The sequence below is a fragment of the Phoenix dactylifera genome, chromosome 7 (assembly GCF_009389715.1).
Source record: "Phoenix dactylifera cultivar Barhee BC4 chromosome 7, palm_55x_up_171113_PBpolish2nd_filt_p, whole genome shotgun sequence".
Lineage (NCBI taxonomy): Eukaryota > Viridiplantae > Streptophyta > Magnoliopsida > Arecales > Arecaceae > Phoenix > Phoenix dactylifera.
Genome location: NC_052398.1, coordinates 11873009 through 11892384, shown reverse-complemented (window position 1 = coordinate 11892384; position 19376 = coordinate 11873009). Strand labels below are relative to the sequence as shown.

At 37.3% G+C, this 19376-nt stretch overlaps 1 protein-coding gene across 6 annotated transcripts; it reads left to right on the top strand.

Moving 5' to 3' along the window:
* Nucleotides 1-20: 20 nt before the first annotated feature.
* Nucleotides 21-16892, top strand: LOC103718715 (probable magnesium transporter NIPA4). Of its 6 annotated transcripts, none has more exons than XM_008807652.4 (10): nucleotides 21-185; nucleotides 8535-8591; nucleotides 9255-9345; nucleotides 9449-9609; nucleotides 9777-9904; nucleotides 10016-10153; nucleotides 11784-11876; nucleotides 16019-16108; nucleotides 16202-16307; nucleotides 16402-16892. In XM_008807652.4, the coding sequence occupies exons 1-10, from the start codon at nucleotides 161-163 to the stop codon at nucleotides 16506-16508; spliced, it is 996 nt and encodes a 331-aa protein (XP_008805874.1). In that variant the 5' UTR covers nucleotides 21-160; the 3' UTR covers nucleotides 16509-16892. The 6 variants fall into 6 exon arrangements, with proteins under 6 accessions (XP_008805874.1, XP_026664923.1, XP_026664922.1 ...); XM_026809122.2 differs by lacking the exon at nucleotides 21-185 and adding an exon at nucleotides 407-467; XM_039128310.1 differs by lacking the exon at nucleotides 21-185 and adding an exon at nucleotides 2224-2686 and having other exon boundaries at nucleotides 16073-16108.
* The last annotated feature ends 2484 nt before the right edge of the window (nucleotides 16893-19376 follow it).

The following is a 19376-nucleotide window of genomic DNA, read 5'->3' as shown; positions in this document are numbered from 1 at the left end:
TTTCTATTTATGCATCGGACGATGTGAGAAGTTGAAGACTTTGGAGGAAAGGCTACCATCGGTAGTTGAAATTTTCGAGCCTATTGCTGGTTGCTATGAGCGTATACTCTCTAGATACTTGTGTCTATTGCATTGGCATTGTGGATTCTTACTCTGAACTATGATGATCACAATTGTCTTTGTAGGTGAGCAATATCAAGATGAACTATCACAAAATTGATTTATTTTGGCCAAAATGAATGTAAGGTTGTTGAGTTTTAGGGTTATTTTACGAGGAATGCCCTCACTTATCCATGATTTGCAAATGAATCCTTCCATTTTTCGTATTTGCAAGATTGCATATGCATTATGCCATTTCCTGAATATCCCTTTCTGTGAACGTCTTCAAATTTTGGAATATCAGCATCTTAGTGGATGAATGATGCAGAATGAGACAAGATTTTGGTTTATCTCCACTGAGATGAAAGGTGAGAAAAATTTGAGAAGAATTCTGATATTTTTAGATCTTGACCGATAAATAGGATTTTAGAATTCTTGGTTGGTATAGTATAATTGAGATTAACTACTAGTCCAAAGTACTATCTTTGATGCTAATTTATTGAAAAAAATTGTCTGAGATGCCAAAAACAAATGGAATAATCTCGGATGCCAAGGAGGGATTACTCTTGAATCAGATTGATCGCTTAAAAAAATAGAAGGTTGCATTTAAATCAAAGAGTTTACATGCTGCAAAATTAGTTTGCTTTGTTGTATTTGTGAACTTTGGACCACTAATGCTTAAGATATGATGGGACTGACAGCTCCATTTTATAATAAATTTAGCAAAGGGTTTTTGGCCCGTAATTCAAACATAGACAAATGCATGCCAAGCATCCGATGCATGACTGCTTAGCATTTTGCATGAATTAAAAAGGGTACAAGGAATACTAAGGTTCTTTTCCCTGGAAAAAGTAAAGTAGTTCTTTGTTGAGGTTGAACCTCCTTGTCGTGTGCTACTATTAAAGTCGGCACTGGTTTCTATAGCGGTGCCAATCTGTTACTGTGTTGGTATATCCGGTATAAAAGTCGGTTTGATGTACCGAGTATCAGTTTATACTGATATCGTACTAGTATGGTACTGTATGCCCAGTATCATTTGGTTTAGTACGGTATGACATATCTTTCTTTACAACATGCTCCATATAATCATAAACTCTCGAGTAAGAAAGCAATATTAGCTTTATAGGCATACTTGTAGTAAGAAAACCAGCTAGCTAGTTGGCTGACTATGTTGTGCAAGGAAAGTAATTACCTTACCTATCGATTCTGATTGAGTTTTTGAAAGGGGTAAGAAATATTCTCTATTTTAATTGCTTTTCAGAACCCAACCTAATGTAATTATGAAAAGATTGCTTCTAAATTGAATCATATTTATGAAATTCTCGAAAGAAGAGGGTATCTACTCTCAACTTTAAAATCAAAAATGAAGAATCCAAATCAAAGATCCAGCCTGTTGATACCACTGAAAATACTTAGAATAAAAAAAATATATGTTGGATGGTTTCCAACACGTATATTAAAAAGGTAAAATAGTTAAAATAATATGAAATTATGTTATATTATGATCCGAGCATTAAAATTTATTGATTTTCAACCTATATAAGTTTTGGTATGTTCAAATGACGATCAATAAGATTAATTCTTAATCTAAATTCTTATCATGCATTCTAGCATATTAATAAAATAAAAAAAATTATTTTTATATGCAAATAATGTATAGATTAGAGATTAGTAAAATATATAATATTTAGTAGTATGAATCATAAATTTTTATTTTGGATTCTCCGCTGTTGATTTTTTATTTAAAAAAAAGTAAATACTCTCTTCTCGATAATCATAGCCAATCTTGTAAATTTAATAAAAAGTTAATAATTAAGTAAATGTTTACACTTCATCTAGTGCCGGATTTTTTTATTTTTTATTTTTTATTTTTTACTTTTTATTTTTGGATTACGGTGATCTTTTGGTTACTCGTCGTGCTTGTTTCACATCTCTGGTTCTAACCTCCAACCGCCGTATGATCCGACAATTGGTCATTCGCATACGACTTCACGCGTGTATTTCGTATCTAACCCTCAAACTCCACCAACGGTATATGGACACGTAGCAGCCAGTTCTTTTTGGTGTTGTTGGGCCCCATGATGTTAAAGCAAGAAACGTATTTGGTCCCCCCGGGAACCTTCTATTTTTATTTTCACGGTTGCCTCCGCATGCGTCTTCTCTCTGCGAGGCCTCCGCCCACTGCCGCCAGATCTCCGAAAACACCAAAGCGACCGACGGCGATAGAAGCGGCGACGACCCGCCGGGACCGCCGATCCGCCCCTCTGCCGTCTATTCGCCCCCGACGGCCGGGGATCTAGTGGCGGGGGTGCTTCTCCTTCCCGCCGACGAGACGCCGCCGCCGCCGCGGCCGACACCGCGGGACGGGCGGCGGGGATCTCGCGGTAGCGGACAGATTGAGAGGGTTTCTCCGCGATGGCGCCGGAGGCGGCGTCGGGGAGGAGCTGGGTGGAGTCCTACACCGGGATGTCCGCCGACAACATCAAGGGCCTCATCCTCGCTCTCTCCTCGAGCTTCTTCATCGGCGCCAGCTTCATCGTCAAGAAGAAGGGTTTGAAGAAGGCGGGCGCTTCTGGGGTTAGGGCAGGTAACTGGTAGATCCCCATGTGTTTTTTTTTCCTTCTTTTTCTTGTGCCCGCCCCCCCGCCCCCCCAAAATCCCGCGGGGGGCGTTCGTTTGGTGGTAATGTTGACCGATTTTGCTCATTTGAACGGTCTATTCTTAATGATATAGTTTTTGGTAGATCTCTATGTGATAATGGTTCTATCTTCTATCTTCTTTGGTGGTCTTTCTGCGGGATTTGGTGATCTGAGCTGTAATACTACATTCTATCTTGCAATTTAGTAGGATAAGAGTGTTTTCTGTCTGGTATGGTACTGATGTTAAGGGTTTTATGTGGGCTTTGCTGCATTGTTTTGTATGAAATTATTCATTTGGTAGTGGAGAGTTGACACTTAGATGTATTCAGCAGTAAATGATGAATTTGAGCAACGTTTGAATGCCTAGCATGTTGAAAATCTAAATGAGATGTATGTGTACGCAAAATTCATTCTTTTGGTTACATGGGAGGATACATAATATACAGATGCGAATTTCATTTTTGCTAGTGGAAGGATAAGGAAACTAGTTTCATGGAGATCACAATTCAAAAGATGTCTCAATTGAAAAGTTGGTTTTCATTAACTACAGAAGGGTTCTTTTTTTTTTTTCCTTCCCAGATATCTGATAATGGGAAGAACTTGTAGAATTTATCTTTAATTATTATTTAATTAATGGACTAGCAGTCCGACTTTTATAGTACTGCATTTCTGTAGCGGTGCTAAGTGATCAGTTGAAAGGTTTATGAGAAAGGACATAATAATAAGAACAGAATGTGCTAGGTGGAAGATTGGAATCTTTACTGAGAGAAAAGATAAGAAAAGAAGATACAATAGAGGTTCATGAAGCAAGGTAATATTATATCATATGCATCAAGATCTTATATCTTTTGGAATGAGGTTCTCCATGGAACAGGATATCCCACTACCCCATCTTGGTGGCCGTCCCGATCGAGCATCCTATTAGGTATCCCCCGTTTCTCTCCCTTTCTTCTTTTCTTCTATTCTTTCTTTCCTTTCTTCCTTATTTTCTTTCTTTCTTCGTTTCTTTTCTTCTTCGTCCTTCCTTTCCTTCTCGTTTCTTTTCTTCTTCCTTCTTTCCTTCCTACCTTTATTTCTTTTTCTTCTCCCTTCCTTCCTTACGTGCTCTCATTTTTCTTCTTCTTTCATTCTTTTTCTGCATTTTTTTTTCCTTCCTTTCCTTTTCTTCTCCCATCCTTCCTTTCTTTTATATTTTCTTCTTCTTTCTTTCTTTTTCCCTTTTTCTTCTTCTTTTTTTTTTCTTTCTTTCCTCCTTCTTCTTTTTCCCTCATGAATGGGTTTCAGAGTCCCGCCCCTATCCTAGTCTAGTTTTCTCATAGGAATGGGCCTTCTTGTCTTGTGAGGATTTAAAACATTAATAGGCATTGCATTTCCCTACCATATATATTTTATGTTATTAAATACTAAGCTATGTACATTCAAAGGTTTGCAATTTTGGCATTGGGTATGGCATCAGTTTGTTTGATATAGAGGTTGGTTTGGTATGCCTCTCATTTTGCGTATCGGTCTGGCACTGGTACGATATGTTACGTCCGTTACAAGACAATATACACCGGTATGGCAAATTTTGTATACACCAATTTTCTATCTTTTGTCGGATTCTATTAAGTTCAAGTTCTTTTGCACCATAAAGTAACCAAAAATTTCCGGACATGCCTAAGTGTTTTGGCTGACATGTTGTGGATCCAAACTACTTTTAGGCCCCAATAATGACTAAAACAGAGAAAACAAAAAATATGAAGTTTTAGGGGTTAAATTAAGCTTCCCAAGACACATCGAGACATGTAAACATTTATCGCTGTATCCGCAAAAAAAGAAGCATGCCCTAGCTCCTTTGGGATGTTCAGGTACAGGGTCTGGTAAGTTACAGTTCTGAATCCATCTTTAAAGCATTCCTACTAGAATTCCTTTTACCACTTTGAATAGTGAACAATATAAAATCAATTGTTTCCTATGTCAAATGGTACCTTAGTTACTCCGATTAAAAAAATGAACCCACCCAAAACATGGGTGAAGGATGAGGGAGGGGAAAGAGAGAGGGAGCTGTTACTAGGACTTAGGTTGAAAAATGAAACATTGGGATTGAAGTAGGTAGTTTGAGAATCTTGATTTCTATTTTTCTAAAATTTTAAGTTTTTTAAAATTTAAATATAGATTCTCTCTTCTTTTGCCTTCATTATAGAAAGATGGTATAAGATAACAGTAAATTTACTTTATTAGCTGGAACAAAATTATACATGTATACTTCTCATTATCAGATGAGAAGACTTGGATTACATAGACATTTGGATCATGAATCATTCTTGTCCATTTTAGATGTCTTTTATTGCTACCCTTGCTTTCGAGATGATTCTTCTAGGAAAGTGACACCAGCTCCCATTTGTCATAAGAAACTTGGGTTGCTTCTAACTCTGATCAGTTTATTATATTTGGGCATTTGGAGCAATATATGAATAGGTTGTTATACTATGGACATTGCCAAAGGAGTGCACAGTTCTTAAGTAGAGTGCAAGCATTTGGTTGGATCATTTTTTGGTAAATGCTAAGGAAAAGTAACTAAAGTTATACGTATGTGGAAACAACCATGAAACTATAAACAAATCAAAATGTTAAAGGAAATAAAGAGCACATTACATGAACAATTTTTACATTTATCGGGGGATTAAGAGCTGTAGCATAACATGTTAACTAGTAGAGCACAAAATTTCCCTGCAACTTGTTATGAAAATATAAAATTGCCATCTAAAGAAAAGCTCAATAATTCAAGTTAATGCTGCAAGCAACTTATTCAAATGATGGGTATTTCATACAAAGTTGTGTCTACACATACCATTCAAAAGTTACCAACATTTGTCAATTTAGGTTTTTGGGCACAATGGCAGATGATGGCTGTCATTATTTTATAGTTGACAAGCCCAATCTTGATTTGCCTTGTGCGAGGCATGTTCCGTCCCAAAAGATAGTCAAAACCCGACTACCCTGATAGTCAAAAACTGACTTCCTTAAGCCTAAATGGGCAGTTGGGCCGAGGCAAGGCATTTGACCTACCTAAGTGCCATGTAGGCAAATATATCATTAATATCTATGGATCCCTTTTTTAAACAATAAACTTGATTTTCTTAAAATTTTTGAAGAGTATGCATGTCATCCTTCTTGGTGTTTTTAGTGGATTGCTTATTTCATTTTTCATTCTATGAGTTTCCCTCAAGTCCACTTTGAAAGTTCCTTTTTCCATTTAAAGACAGGGCGGTTGGGGTGGTGTCGGGGTGGGTTTCATTTGAGTGGGAGGGGTTGGATTTAGTAGACCTTTATAAACTTACTTAAGCATGAGATCATATTTGTTTTAGTTGAAAAAGAGTTGAGTCATGAAAGAGAGGAATAATGCTGAAGAATGGCTTGTTCGTTTTTGTCACTTCATTGATCATACCTTGTTTTTGGTAAGTCCTTACCTTTTTGCGCTTGTTGTGAGTGAGCTTACTAGGTACATTCAAGATGATATTTCTTGGTGCTTGCTATTTTTGATGATATAATTTTAGTGGTTGAAACTAAAATCGAGTTAATTGTAAGTTGGAATTATGGAGGAGTGCATTAGAATCCAAGGATTTTATATTAAGTCGGACCAAGATGGAATACATGAAATGAGTTTTAGTAAAATAAGAAATAAAGGTAAAGGTGGAGGGAAAATTGCTAACCATAAAGTTTCTAAGAGTGATCATTTTCGATATCTAGAATTCAATTATTCATAAAGAAAGGAAGATTGAAGAGAATGTTATCCATAAGATTAAAGTATGTCAGATGAAATGGAGAAGTACATTTAGGATATTATGCGATCATAGGATACCCACCAAGTTGATTTTTTTTTTTCTGTAGGATAGCTATATGACTAGCTGTGCTTTATAGTAGAATATTGGGCAAATAGAGAACAACATGTGCACAGGACGAGTGTGGCTAGAGAGAATATTGAGATAGATGTATGGTAATACATGAAAAGATAAATAAATAATGATGATATTTGTAAAAAGACGCAAGTAGCACTAGTTGAGGATAAATTAGAGAAGAATAACTTAGATAGTTCGGACATATATAACATAGGTCGAGGGATAGAGATGCACCAGTATGAAGGAGTGATTTGATACATATAGGATCAATGAAGAGAGGTAGATATAGATTAAAAATCAAATAGAATGTAGTAGTAAGGAAGGACTTGATATTTCACATCTTTCAGAATATATGGCCCAAATTGAGCGGAATGGATGAAAAGGATTAATGTAACAGACCTCAATTAGTTTGTGTTTAAGGCTTAGTCGAGTTGAGTATTGGTCATACCTTGTTGTTGTCTCCTGTTTGTCAACTTTGTTTTTGGATGCAAATTTTCATTCTGAAGATTATCAACATGCAGTTTTATATGAAGTTGCTTGTGTATAATTCTATTTAGTTGTTACTACTTCAACATAGAGTTTGATATGGACATTTCTAGGAAAAAGGTAAATTTATAATTTAATATAATATTACCACTGAGAAACAAATTATAGTGAACATGATCAGTTACAAATGAAGTTCTGTCCATAGATGTGTTTATTACTTATGTAGGTATGTTTATTTAGTACTTTACCACATCTTTAGTGTAACCTTGTACTCAAACTCTTGTTGTATGCTCTAATGGAATGAAGAAGATGTTCTGGACATTGTTGATTTATGACATGGTATCAGAACCAATCTGGCTTGGTCATGCTTAATTGAACCAGAATCTGTGTACCAACTTTCTTGCTTCTTGTGCTCACTGCTGCAATCAGCCCTTGGGGCTGTCTCAAGCCCTTGGTCTAACCTAAATCCTGCTTGCATTCAGCTTAATGCTAGAGCTCTTGGACTGGCGACAGAGCTGCTCATTCTGTTGGCTCAAAGCCTTAGTACCATTTTGGCTTGGTAAGGGTCTCAATCCAAGCCTAAACATGCCAGCATTGGACTTGCTGTTTGTCTCCAACGTAGAGCGTCCATTCGATCTTTGTGAGAAGCTTGATTTGTCTCTCCCAGTATCATTCTTTCGTCAATATAATATTTGAGCATGTGCCCTTCATCCATTCGGTTGAATTCCTCACTCAGCATCTAAACAATTGTGCTCCACTCACCATGAAGAATTCCTCACAATATGGCTGGGCGGATAGCCTGAACTGATCCTCAAGATGGGCTACCTTATCTAGCTCCCAGGTTACAATGCTCGTAAGTAATGCCACATTGCTAGCTCACTTTGTCTTCCACCATCAATCTGCCCTGCAACCTCAGTGCAGTGCAGATTATGCTTGCTTGCTAGCTGTTTGTTGTAGGGTCTCAACTGGATGCAGCACCCAAACTCCAAATTTTGTCATTTCTACCATATTTTGCCTGCACGCTTGCTGTTTGGTCGCCGTCGTCGCTTGCAGTTCCCAATCCATACACCCAAGCAAAGCAAGTCTAAGCTACTTGAATATGGCTTCCTGTTTGAAAATGTGAACTTCTATTGAGTCCATTGACCTTTCAGATAAAGCAGCAAGCTGAATAATACTTATATCATCAAGAAAAGCACTGCACATTAACTGAAACATTTTCTGCTCTTTTTTAAATGCTGCAACAGTGATTTGAAAAGTAGAGAAAATTAATGCATTCCACCTTAGAAGATTGTAATAAGGTTGATTATGGCTCTAGGGGTTAATGGTTTTGCTGTATGCTTTACTTTTCTTCCATTTCAGCTTCCTTATGGATTGATTTTTTTGGGTGGTGTTTTTCTTCGAAACATTTTAACTTGCAATTACCTCACACCAGGAGCTGGAGGCTATGCTTACTTGTACGAACCACTTTGGTGGGTGGGAATGATAACAAGTGAGTGCTCAGTCCTTTGAATCCAATGTGGTGTCTTTCTCTTTTTTGTAAAAGAAATGTGTTCTCAATTTTTAAAGTGGGCTTCTAGGCTTGCAGTTAACTCTTTGTATTGAATTGGTCTTGTCCTACTGAAGTGTGTTCAAATGCTTATTTGAAGAAATCATATTTAAATTCTTCTTATCACAAGGTGAATCATTTTGTAATTTGAATTCTCTTGTGATACACCAGATCCAGCTAAAATTGGAGTGAATAAATCTGGCATTTCTTGAAATCTCTCTTATGATTCAATATCATGGTATAATTTGTAAAATATGCACTTGTCACACATTTGGTTCTGAAGTTATCACCTAGCCTGATTTTTACAGTGATATTGTAACCATAACCATCAAGATTTGTCCTGAGTCTCCTGACTATCATGGATTTGGCTTTTTTGTTTTGTTGAATTTGGCTCTTTACAGTAATGCACTTCTATCATGTCATGCCATTGGTGTGAATTTTGTCTAAGGGCTTTTTTTTTCAAGTTTCATCATTTGTGTGCTGTAAAACCTCCACATTTCTTTGTTAAATTGATTATAATGGGGTTTTTTTAACTCTCCTTCATGGCTTCACCCCTCCCTCTCTCTCAGAGGAATGCATACTAACAAGTTGGTTCTAATGCAACAGTGATTGTTGGGGAAGTTGCTAATTTTGCAGCTTATGCATTTGCTCCAGCTATTTTGGTGACTCCTCTTGGTGCACTTAGCATAATTATCAGGCATGTCCCCTACTCACCATCATATTACCTTTGCATTAGCTAGTATGTTTTTACTGTGCATTTTCTAATGTGTATGTACTATCGCCAACTATTTGTTGTACAGTGCTGCTCTCGCACATATCATTTTACGGGAGAGGCTGCATATATTTGGCATTCTTGGTTGTGTTCTTTGTGTTGTGGGGTCAACTACAATTGTTCTCCATGCCCCTCAAGAGCGTGAGATTGAATCTGTGAAGGAAGTATGGGATCTGGCTACTGAACCAGGTTTTGTTTGTTTTCCTCTTTTATGAGGGAATAATCATCTCACTTTGCATGCATTTAATTGATCTTAATGCAGTTGTAACTAACACAGCCTTAAGTTATTCATTCTTTTCGTCAATGAATATAATGAGTAATTCTAATTGCTAAGGCATCATTATTGTTTTTGGCAGCTTTTCTGTTCTATGCGGCAGTTGTAATTGCCGCTGTTTTTATACTTATATTCCATTTTATCCCCCAGTATGGACAGACACACATTATGGTGTACATCGGTGTTTGCTCTCTCGTAGGTTCTCTATCGGTAGGTTCTTGTGTAAAGAGCTCATCTCAGTTACCTTGGCTTCATGTTTTTGAAGATGAGTTTCAGATGTCACCATAATATTTTCTTTTCCTCAATTTTCTACTTGGGCAGGTCATGAGTGTGAAAGCTCTTGGAATAGCTCTGAAGTTAACATTTTCGGGAATGAATCAGTTAATTTATCCCCAAACTTGGGCTTTCACAATAGTTGTAGCTACATGTGTGATTACTCAAATGAACTATCTGAACAAGGTATGGCTATTCTTTCTGTCATCAACAAAAGTATAGCTGAGTTTGTAAGTGATGAATTTTACCCACAATGATGTCTTGTTATATATTTTGAAAGCACATGAATTTTTTAATCTACAAATAATGGTAGTCATAGATGTACAGATGAAACTAAATGTGTTTCATTTTCTTTTATAGTCACTCTTTCAGGTCCTAGGAATGCTAATGTTTGATTGTATTACAAAGTAGTAAAGAATGAACAAAACTATGTATGTAAATTCCATTTTTAATTATTCTAATAAATCTTATAGGAAGGACCTTATCTATTTGATCTCTGAGTCAAATTTTCACAGGATTTTTGAGAGATTAAATTTTACATGAAAGGAAACTTTGATTTGGAGGAACAACAGAGTGCATTATGGCATACAAGATCATGGTTATATTTCTTGGATCTTTCATGTTATACCTCCTTGAGTAGAGAAGTAGATAGCTCAATTTTTCTATTTGAAACTCTTCGTTGTTGTTTTTTAATATTGTTTTACATTGTCACTTTTGTTCGATGAACCACAAAGTTTGTGCTAATTTTGTGCATCCTGTTGACTAGGGCCATATTTCATCTTGATTTTTACTTAAAATTTGTGTTTTATCTATGATATCTATTTAAGATCCAACTATATTATAACTTTTTCATTTAATATGATGCCATCTGCAAATTGTGTGTGCTATGGTTTCCAAATTCTACTACTTTATATAATCTATTTGAGTACAAAATAGTTAGAGACTCAGAAGGTTTCTGCTGCTGATCCAATTTATAGTTTGATTAAATTCCCATATCAGCAGTCGACATTACATTGCAAATGGCTCACCTTGTCATTTTCCTTTGAGTGCTAACAATAAGTATATCTATGTTAGTAAGGATTAAAGGCCACCACTGCTGCAGGATTACTTCTACTGAAAAGTCATTGATTGGTCTTACTACAGCATAAATGCATCATTATTTATTAGCCTCTGATACATGCCTCCGATCTCAATCAACTTCTCTTGCTCATTCTAGTAGTTACCAAGCTTTCTTCATACGTTGCGACTATATGCTTAAATCAAACCAATAACAATTATGTGAAGTATCTTCTCACCTTTTCATTAATTACCTTAATACTAAAAGCCTATAAGGTCTGCTTGCCTGTGTTTTGGTACTGGTTTTTGATTGGACTGGTATGGTTTTGGGCCATCCCATGCCGACACATAGTGTGGGGCTTTGTACCAATACCATACTGGGATGGCCAGAATAAAACTTTGTTTATTTTTCTTTTAATTATTTTTTTATGCATGATGAAGATGTTTAGGCCAACTTGCCTAGCAGGCCTCTTAGATCCCTTTTATTTTTAGGGGTCGCCTGCTAGGGATCCCTTTTATAGTCTTTCATCTACTCAATGGAATGGTGGTGAGCTTTCACCTTTTCTTTAGACTATTGTTACATCTGTGAAGGAACTGAAATAGGAAATACAATGTTTCCCATGTTAGCTATGAACTATGTCATGCTACTCTACTAAATTTCTTGTTCTTGACAATCATCGATATTATGTAGAGTTTTATTAGGTATTATGTAGATTTTTAAATGCTTGCCAACATGTTTTAAGCTCATTTTTATTTGCAGGCTCTTGATACATTCAACACAGCAGTTGTATCGCCCATATACTATGTGATGTTTACATCCTTAACCATTTTGGCTAGTGTGATCATGTTCAAGGTAACAACTGTAATAACTTTGTCAAGTCTATATTTTATTGCACTCCTTTTATTTGTGTAATGACATCGAATCATTTATTGTTCACATTGAATGCTAGCTGATGTTACATCAATAGTGGAGTATGAAATGTGAACCAACTTCTGAGTAAATAATCATCTTGATACTAACTCAATGATTGGTAGCAATGCGATTAAGCTCCTTTTTGACCAACCACAGTTATTCGTTGATAATAGCAAATTGATAAAGATAAGGCCACAAGCTTATCCTTGTTTTAAGCACATGTAACTCATAGTAGTTGCTCACACCTGTTAGCGCTCCTCAACACAGCTTTTTCCATTATGAGTGCTAACTCTCTAAAAAAGTTATTTCTTGTGTTTCTTTAATCTTCTTTTGAAGGCTTAGAAAAAGTTCATAATGTTATAAATGCCCCAAAAGGGAACACAAGTAGAAAGAGAGATCCAAGTTGTGGCCTGTGGGTCAAAAGAAATGGTCAAGTTCTGTACACATAGGGCTTGCTTTATATTAGAATATCTATCTATGAGTATTATCCAACAGGATGATAGATTCAGTAGTCAACACAGAGAATCTCATTGTCCTCTCTTTGGGTTTGAGCTTCCTTCATTTGCTATGTTATCTGGACACTCGCATCCAACTCCTATACTTTGTATTAGACAAGTCAGAAACTTGGGTGCTTATCATTTTTTTTTGGTCTAATTAGAGCTTTTAATCAAGGAATGCGGGACCGTCCTGAATTGCCCAGTTTGGCGCTTTCTGGGCTGTGCTGGTGGCGGATTGGGATGGTTCCAACATTTAGAATGCTAAATTGATAGGGGGGAGGGAGAAGAAAAAAGAGGAAAAGAGAGGAGGGGAAGGAAGGGCCGCTGGAGGGGGGGCGCCGAAGGGCTGGAGCAGGGGCTCCGCCCTCTAGACCCTTGTTTCGAACCGGAGGGTGGAGCCTCTGTGCCCTCTGAAGGCCTCTGGCGGCCTACCCTTCCCCCTCTCTCTCTCTCTTCCTCTCTCCCGTTCTCCTGCTCCCGTTTCCTCGCCCTTTCTGCTGTGTCGGTATGGGCCCTTCACGGAACGGTATGCGGGCATACCGAATAGTGCCGCCAGCTGACCGGTATGGGCTCCAGTATTGGCACGACCAACCTTACTTCTAATAATAGGCGGAGAGTTGAAGTCTTCCAACAAAGAGTCTGATTGACTACCATAGTGTTAAAATTGACATTTTCTTCTTTTTAAAGATTGGTCAAGAATGTAGATATTAAAATACTTTCGCAAACCATTTTTTGAAAAGCTTCAAGTTAATTGGGAGGTTTGGGTGAGAAATATGCATATTGGAAGATCTTAACAAATAATATATTTGTAATTTTTTCTTATGTGGGACACTTAAATATATGTTTTTAGTTAAAATTATTTTTCTATGTATCCTCGTATCTCCTTTTCTTCCCTCTTGCCAAGTCAGACACTTGGACAGGTGTCCTAGTCCAATTCTTGAGTCTATGTCCATGCAACAATTGTCCTTGGTCATGGACTCGACCCTCTGTATGTGTCTGGCATCAATTTTTGATCGCAAAAATTATCATTTAATCTTTCTAAAAGATTCATTATAAAATAAGATGTCATCACTTTTCTTCATTAAAACTTGTTTAATGTTGATTTTTTTTAAAAGAGATAAACTGTAATCATTAAAATTTGTTGAGATATTTCAAGAGGATGCTTTTTCTCTGTTCTTGTGGCAACTTTGATGTTCTCAAAAAGTCATCACAAGTCATGCATTGTCTTGTCTAATTGTCTTATGTTCCTTGCTTTCCTCTATCCCTTACAAACCTTCATTGTCCTTCCCATTTACATTCAACTCTTATGACAACCCTCTTAGGTTTTTAACTATGTCCTTAATTTATTTTCAATTATTTCAACCAATATCTCCAACTGCAGTTGGTCATGCAGTAAAATTACCTCTGTTTAGAGATGTATAGGTTTTACCTTAGTCACTGCACAGTGAATTTTTGGGAGGTGCAGAATTTTGATTGTAGAGTCGCTTGCAGAAGGTGGATATGTGAGAAGTTTTGGTTGTATGACGTACCAAATTCCGCTATGGGAACTGAATTGTGTGACCTTTGGACTGTACAAAGAGTAAACAAAGTTTTGTTTCTACATCCATTCTGATAGACAATTATTGTGGTTAGTATTTTAGGGTTTTTGAACTATACAGGTGGCATTTGTTTGCATTAATATTTGTGTTGTTGGATTACTATGTTTTTGATTGCTTTTAGATCTGGACTGGACGTCAAAAGATCAGTTTTTTATTTCCCCAGGGTTTGCTCATTAGAAACAAATCTATTGCCATGTGATAGCATTGACAAAATAATGTGGATAGCCTTTTAAATGTTTGTAAAATGTGAAAATCAGAAGCATGTGATTGCAAAATGTTTTGCAATTGAACAACATGAACTCATGAGTGGCAAGGTAATGTCTAAAGAAGCCATATACTGTCAGTCTGTTTAATGGCTAACAACCTACCAGATGAGGTAGGAGAGTAGCATTTAGTACCTTGGTTAAATTCAAATTGAACCTTTTATGGTTTTTTGAAGCCTTACAAACCAGTAAATTGGCACAAGATAATGTAGTTTTGCATGTACCATCCCCTTCTATCATTCTACCATCGATCTAATAGAGAATATACACAATTTGAAATCTAGGTTCCTCGCAATTTTCGGAGGTAGTTATATGAATATTCTAATGGTTAAATTTTTAATAGCAGCATTACTAAAGCCAGCTGTAATTGTTCCATTGTAGAAAGGAGTGGATACCAAACTCCAACTTGAGAACTAAGATGGAAAATTTATAGGCTATTTCAGCTCAATGACAAAGCCTACATTAGATTCAAGCACCTCAGTAATGACCAATATCATGGTGAATAGATGTGATAGCATAACATATATGAGCAGCAAAGAAATCAGTTATTTATAAGGATGCAAATAATGTAGTACAGCTAATAGTGGCTTGATGGGGATTATATTCTTAGTTATCTGTATGAGCCGCCTGGCCATCTAGAGCACAAAGAAATGTCTTTTTCTTTTTCTTTTTTTTGGCGCTGAGATCACAAGTTCATGTTACTATTAAGATTCAAACCCGATAGCTGCAGGGAATTGATGTGGCCATCATAGCAGTTAATTGACTGGAGAAAGAAGATTGGGGAAGAAAGGAAGAATCGGCGTAATTGATGTCAAGGATGCAGGAATCCATGCAATATTGACCATAGCTTTCAATATGACTATCAGAATTGTGCACTAAACCCCCATTTGGAATCGACATTCATAGCTCGACATTCCAGCCGATCGACACCCTGGATTTCATTTTGGAAAATTCCTTTTTGCTAATTTAGTAGATCAAATAAATTCAAATTGCCTTAGAATCTTCAAAGGCATGTCGAAAATTGATTGTATTTTCTATTTTTGAGGATTTTGGGTTGATTTAAGAGTTCTACTATTTATGATAAATTTTGTAAGGGCTCGTTATATAGGGTAGCCTGGGGTTAGTTTGATGGCAGACTTGAATTTTGACTAATAACAATCTCTTGGTGTAGTTCTTCTACCCCATTATCTCTCGTCATTATGCTTCTTTTTCTCCTCAACTAGCAGTCTCCTTTTGGGGATGCATCATGAATGGACAAAATGAACATGGAAGCAATGTGATTTAGGTCATCATTTCTAATTTCATGTTAATAATCTAAATTTGATCTGTAAATTAACCTGTACACACCTTTCACCTCCTATCCTGACTACATTTTAAAGTTTATGGGTTTTGGGGTGAGTTATAAAAATAAAAATTTAGATTCCACAGGCGTCATTGTGATTCTTCATTTTTTGAAACTCGACATGCAGAACCTGATGTGCTTTTAGAGCAGCCAAGTGCACCCTCAGAAAACAATAACACTGGTTGCATCGTTTCTTGACAATTAATTGGTTGATGGTCTCTTGTGATTTATTCTCGTGACTTAAACAATTTAATCTACTTTAACTTCATAACTATCCTTGAACCAGCATGTAGAAGCATTTTACCTCCAGTCATGTATGATATCAAATCTCTTAGATTGTTCTCATTTTATCAATAAAGGATGTTTGATCGATTTTTTCTAGGTTCTTATTCCATTTGTGTCGATATTTCAAATCCCTCGCCACTTACCCACACAGATACAAAGTTCACCAACTTTATCTAGTTACAGCCTAGTAAGTGGTTTGGTGCATGAGAAGACATGTGAAGCTTATTTTGCATGTGTATATTATTAAATAATCATCAGACTGTGATATTATTACTTGCAGGACTGGGACCGGCAAAATCCAACACAAATAGTCACAGAGATGTGTAGCTTTATCACTATTCTTTCTGGGACATTTCTTCTTCACAAGACCAAGGACATGGCTGATGGTACATCCTCCATGTGGCTTTTATTTATTTTGGATTTAAACCATAATCATTACAAACTGTGTTTAAAGCTGTGTAATGCTCATTTGTTTTACAGGTCATTCACCATCTCTATCTGTGCGCCCCTCAAAACATGCTGATGGAGATGGCTACCTCGCTGAGGGCATTCCTCTCAGGTGTCAGGACTCACTCCAATCCCCATGATTTCTTCTGGAGCTGTATTTGCATCAGCTTTACACGCATCATGGTTACATCTGGCCTACTCAGAAGAAAAAAAGAAAAATCTAGATTTTTCCTCGAGAAAGTACAGATTTTTTTTTTTTCCTTTTTCAAAATTCTCAAAGCAATAGGTTCTGCCCCCTTTGTATTGAGACAGCAGTGAAGACCTATGGGGCTCAATGGGCTAATCTGTACAGATTTTAGCTTCGATTGCCAATTAATTCACTTTTTAATCTTAGCTGTTGAACTTGGAAGTTAGGACCATTTCCTGAACTCTGCTACAAAATATTTTGGTATTCATGTGAATGGTGCAGCAAGCCGAAAAATTTCTTTGCTAAAGACAATAGTTGAGTATTTGACTTTTGGGTTTGTCCTGCTCTGCTTGGATTGCCCCAATCTTTCATATCCAAGAGTAAGAAGGCTTATTGCTTGCTCGTGGATTTTAATGCTTAGAACACTGTTTTAGTCCATTGTTTTTGGTTTTTGGTCTTTTAAGTGAATGTATGTGCATACAAGATGAGCTTGCATGTAACATGCATGCTGGTGTATCCTGATCGAAGCAATAGCATGCTCTGTTTTGGTGCAGTGTTTTCTCCAGGTGATCTGTTCATGTAACCATTGTTGCTGACATGTCCACCAACCTCTGCATAAGCTTATTTGCAAATTCCAAGCTTGCAAGGGTATGATGGGCATGCCAGAATTCTACAAGGCTGCCATTTCTATCAGAAGGGATGGTCTAGACCAGACAAGCTGTATTTCTGAACAAGTCCAGCAGCGTCAATCTTTGGTGCAGTGTTTTCTCCAGGTGATCTGTTCGTGGTGTTCATAAATCTCGGAAGGTTTTGTTGTACATTCCTCTTTGGTAGAGTTCCGAGATCTTGTCAAGCTTTATATTTTTCAGCCCAATTAACTTGGCTCCTCTTCCGTGGATCAGGTTGCGAGTGTCGGATCCGAGCAGCTCCAATGCTACTCCGTCCCGCTTTAGCCTCAGCATGCACCCAAAGTACGTGCTCGCATGGTAGCCTAATAATCTGATTCCCTAAAATATAGGAAAAGTAGTACAAGAAAAAGGTTTCACGATCCGAGCGCGATGCAGGTAAAGCAATCCCATGTCTAGCCCTCAACCATCACCCCCCCCACCTTGTATCATGGCTTTCCATTCTCGCCCAACTGAAGCATCCCAAACCTCTCCCTTCAAATCGCACCACCAAACGCGCTCTCTCCTCTTCCACTTCCACTTCCCCCATGAAGATGATGGTCCCAGTGAGTCCTAGCTGGTTTTACGTTGGGACCGCCTCAACGTCACCATCCTCGCCTTCACCGTCCTCTTCGCCTTTTTTTCGGGGGATTTGGATGTCCAATGGGTGCTGGAAGGGACAGCCGGAGCCGGACGTGTTTATGCTTATGGTCGGACCTCTTCCATGCACTGCTGCCGTTCGTCGCTCTTCTTATATATGTTCACACAACTGGTGTCTGAAGGCATCTCCACTTCCCTTCTTTCTTATAAGTTGACATTTATCTACACAAAAGTTAATAGTATAGCTGATTTGATGGTATCATATGTAGATAATCATACGTACGAGTGCTGCATCGAATATTCTTTTAGACTTTTTGCATATTTTATTTTCTGATTTCTATGAATTTGCATGAAAGTACAGCTTTTGGTACTCATGCTCTCATATTCCATGCGACCATACTTTTTTATAAATCTCAATGCATGATCTAAAGGTCCACCCTGCATTGGACCATCAGATGGTCCCTAGAGCATCCGTTCCAACCTGCTTCCAAAGAGTTTGGCGCATGGGATGTGTTTTGCTAAGTGCATGATCACAATTACAAATAAGTTGTGCTTCTTGTCGTTGTAAAATACATGCACAGTGATGTACTTTGCAGTTTTAGTTGAACAGCAAAGAATCTCTTATGGCCCATCTAGTAATACAAGGTGAAACTCTTGCATTTGCTAAAATTGTTTATAAAATTTTCAGAAGCAAAGATTTATAGAAAGCGAAAATAGAAACAAGGAGTACTCTTTTCAACTTGTGAGAGAGGAGGAAGTGGCCTTTACGCTCGGAAAAAATTTCCCGAGCTGTTATATCAATAGACATGGTGGACATCAGTGACCTAGTGTTTAGTTTCTTAGAGCTTGTGCATGCACCACATACCAATTGGTTGACCTTATCTAGTGTATGAATGAATACTGATAAAACAAGGAGAGATTATGAAGACGATGGAAGTGGTGGTGGTGTTGCTAAACCTTTTGAGACAAACTAGAGCAGTGGCATCATCCATCCTCTACTGCAGGAAGTTCCATGTTCAAATCTTTGGATGTGATCGGCAGGCTTATTATTAATTAGATCCCGGCCAATACTTGTGTTGTAAGCATAGCATGGTTGCTGGCTATACATGCAAGATTATACGTCATTAGTGTTGCAAATAATGTTTGAAGCAGAAATAAAACTAAACTATTCTACTTCGATAAATAATAGGCAGTAATAGGCTTAAAAATAAAATAAATAAAATAAAAGTAAAAGTAGGAAAGATGGAACCCGAGATGCTGAGGCGTGGTATGTTGGTCACTTTCCTTGAAGTAGATTTCGCCGCCTTACAGTGCACTAGGCTTGGATGGCGTTCTACTCCTGAGATACAACAGCCTCTCGTTCCTTCAACCTCGATGATTTGCACAGATCAAAGAAGGCTTCGAACCCAGAATCAATATGCAGCAAGCCCGTTTAAAAAAAAAAATTTGGAAGAAATATTTTAACTGGTAGGAAGAGAGTAGAGAAAGGAAAAGAATTTGGAATCCTTTGCTTTTTGTCTAAAGAATTGTTTTTCTCTAATCTGTAGAGGCCTTCT

What these genes read in the sequence shown, in the direction of transcription:
- LOC103718715 (XM_008807645.4), top strand. Translation starts at nt 2,515, where the DNA reads ATGGCGCCGGAGGCGGCGTCGGGGAGGAGCTGGGTGGAGTCCTACACC. An exon ending in AAATGAACTATCTGAACAAG is followed by an intron (nt 10,154 to 11,783) that starts GTATGGCTATTC and finishes TTTTATTTGCAG; the next exon opens with GCTCTTGATACATTCAACAC. An exon ending in CTAGTGTGATCATGTTCAAG is followed by an intron (nt 11,877 to 16,018) that starts GTAACAACTGTA and finishes GATTTTTTCTAG; the next exon opens with GTTCTTATTCCATTTGTGTC.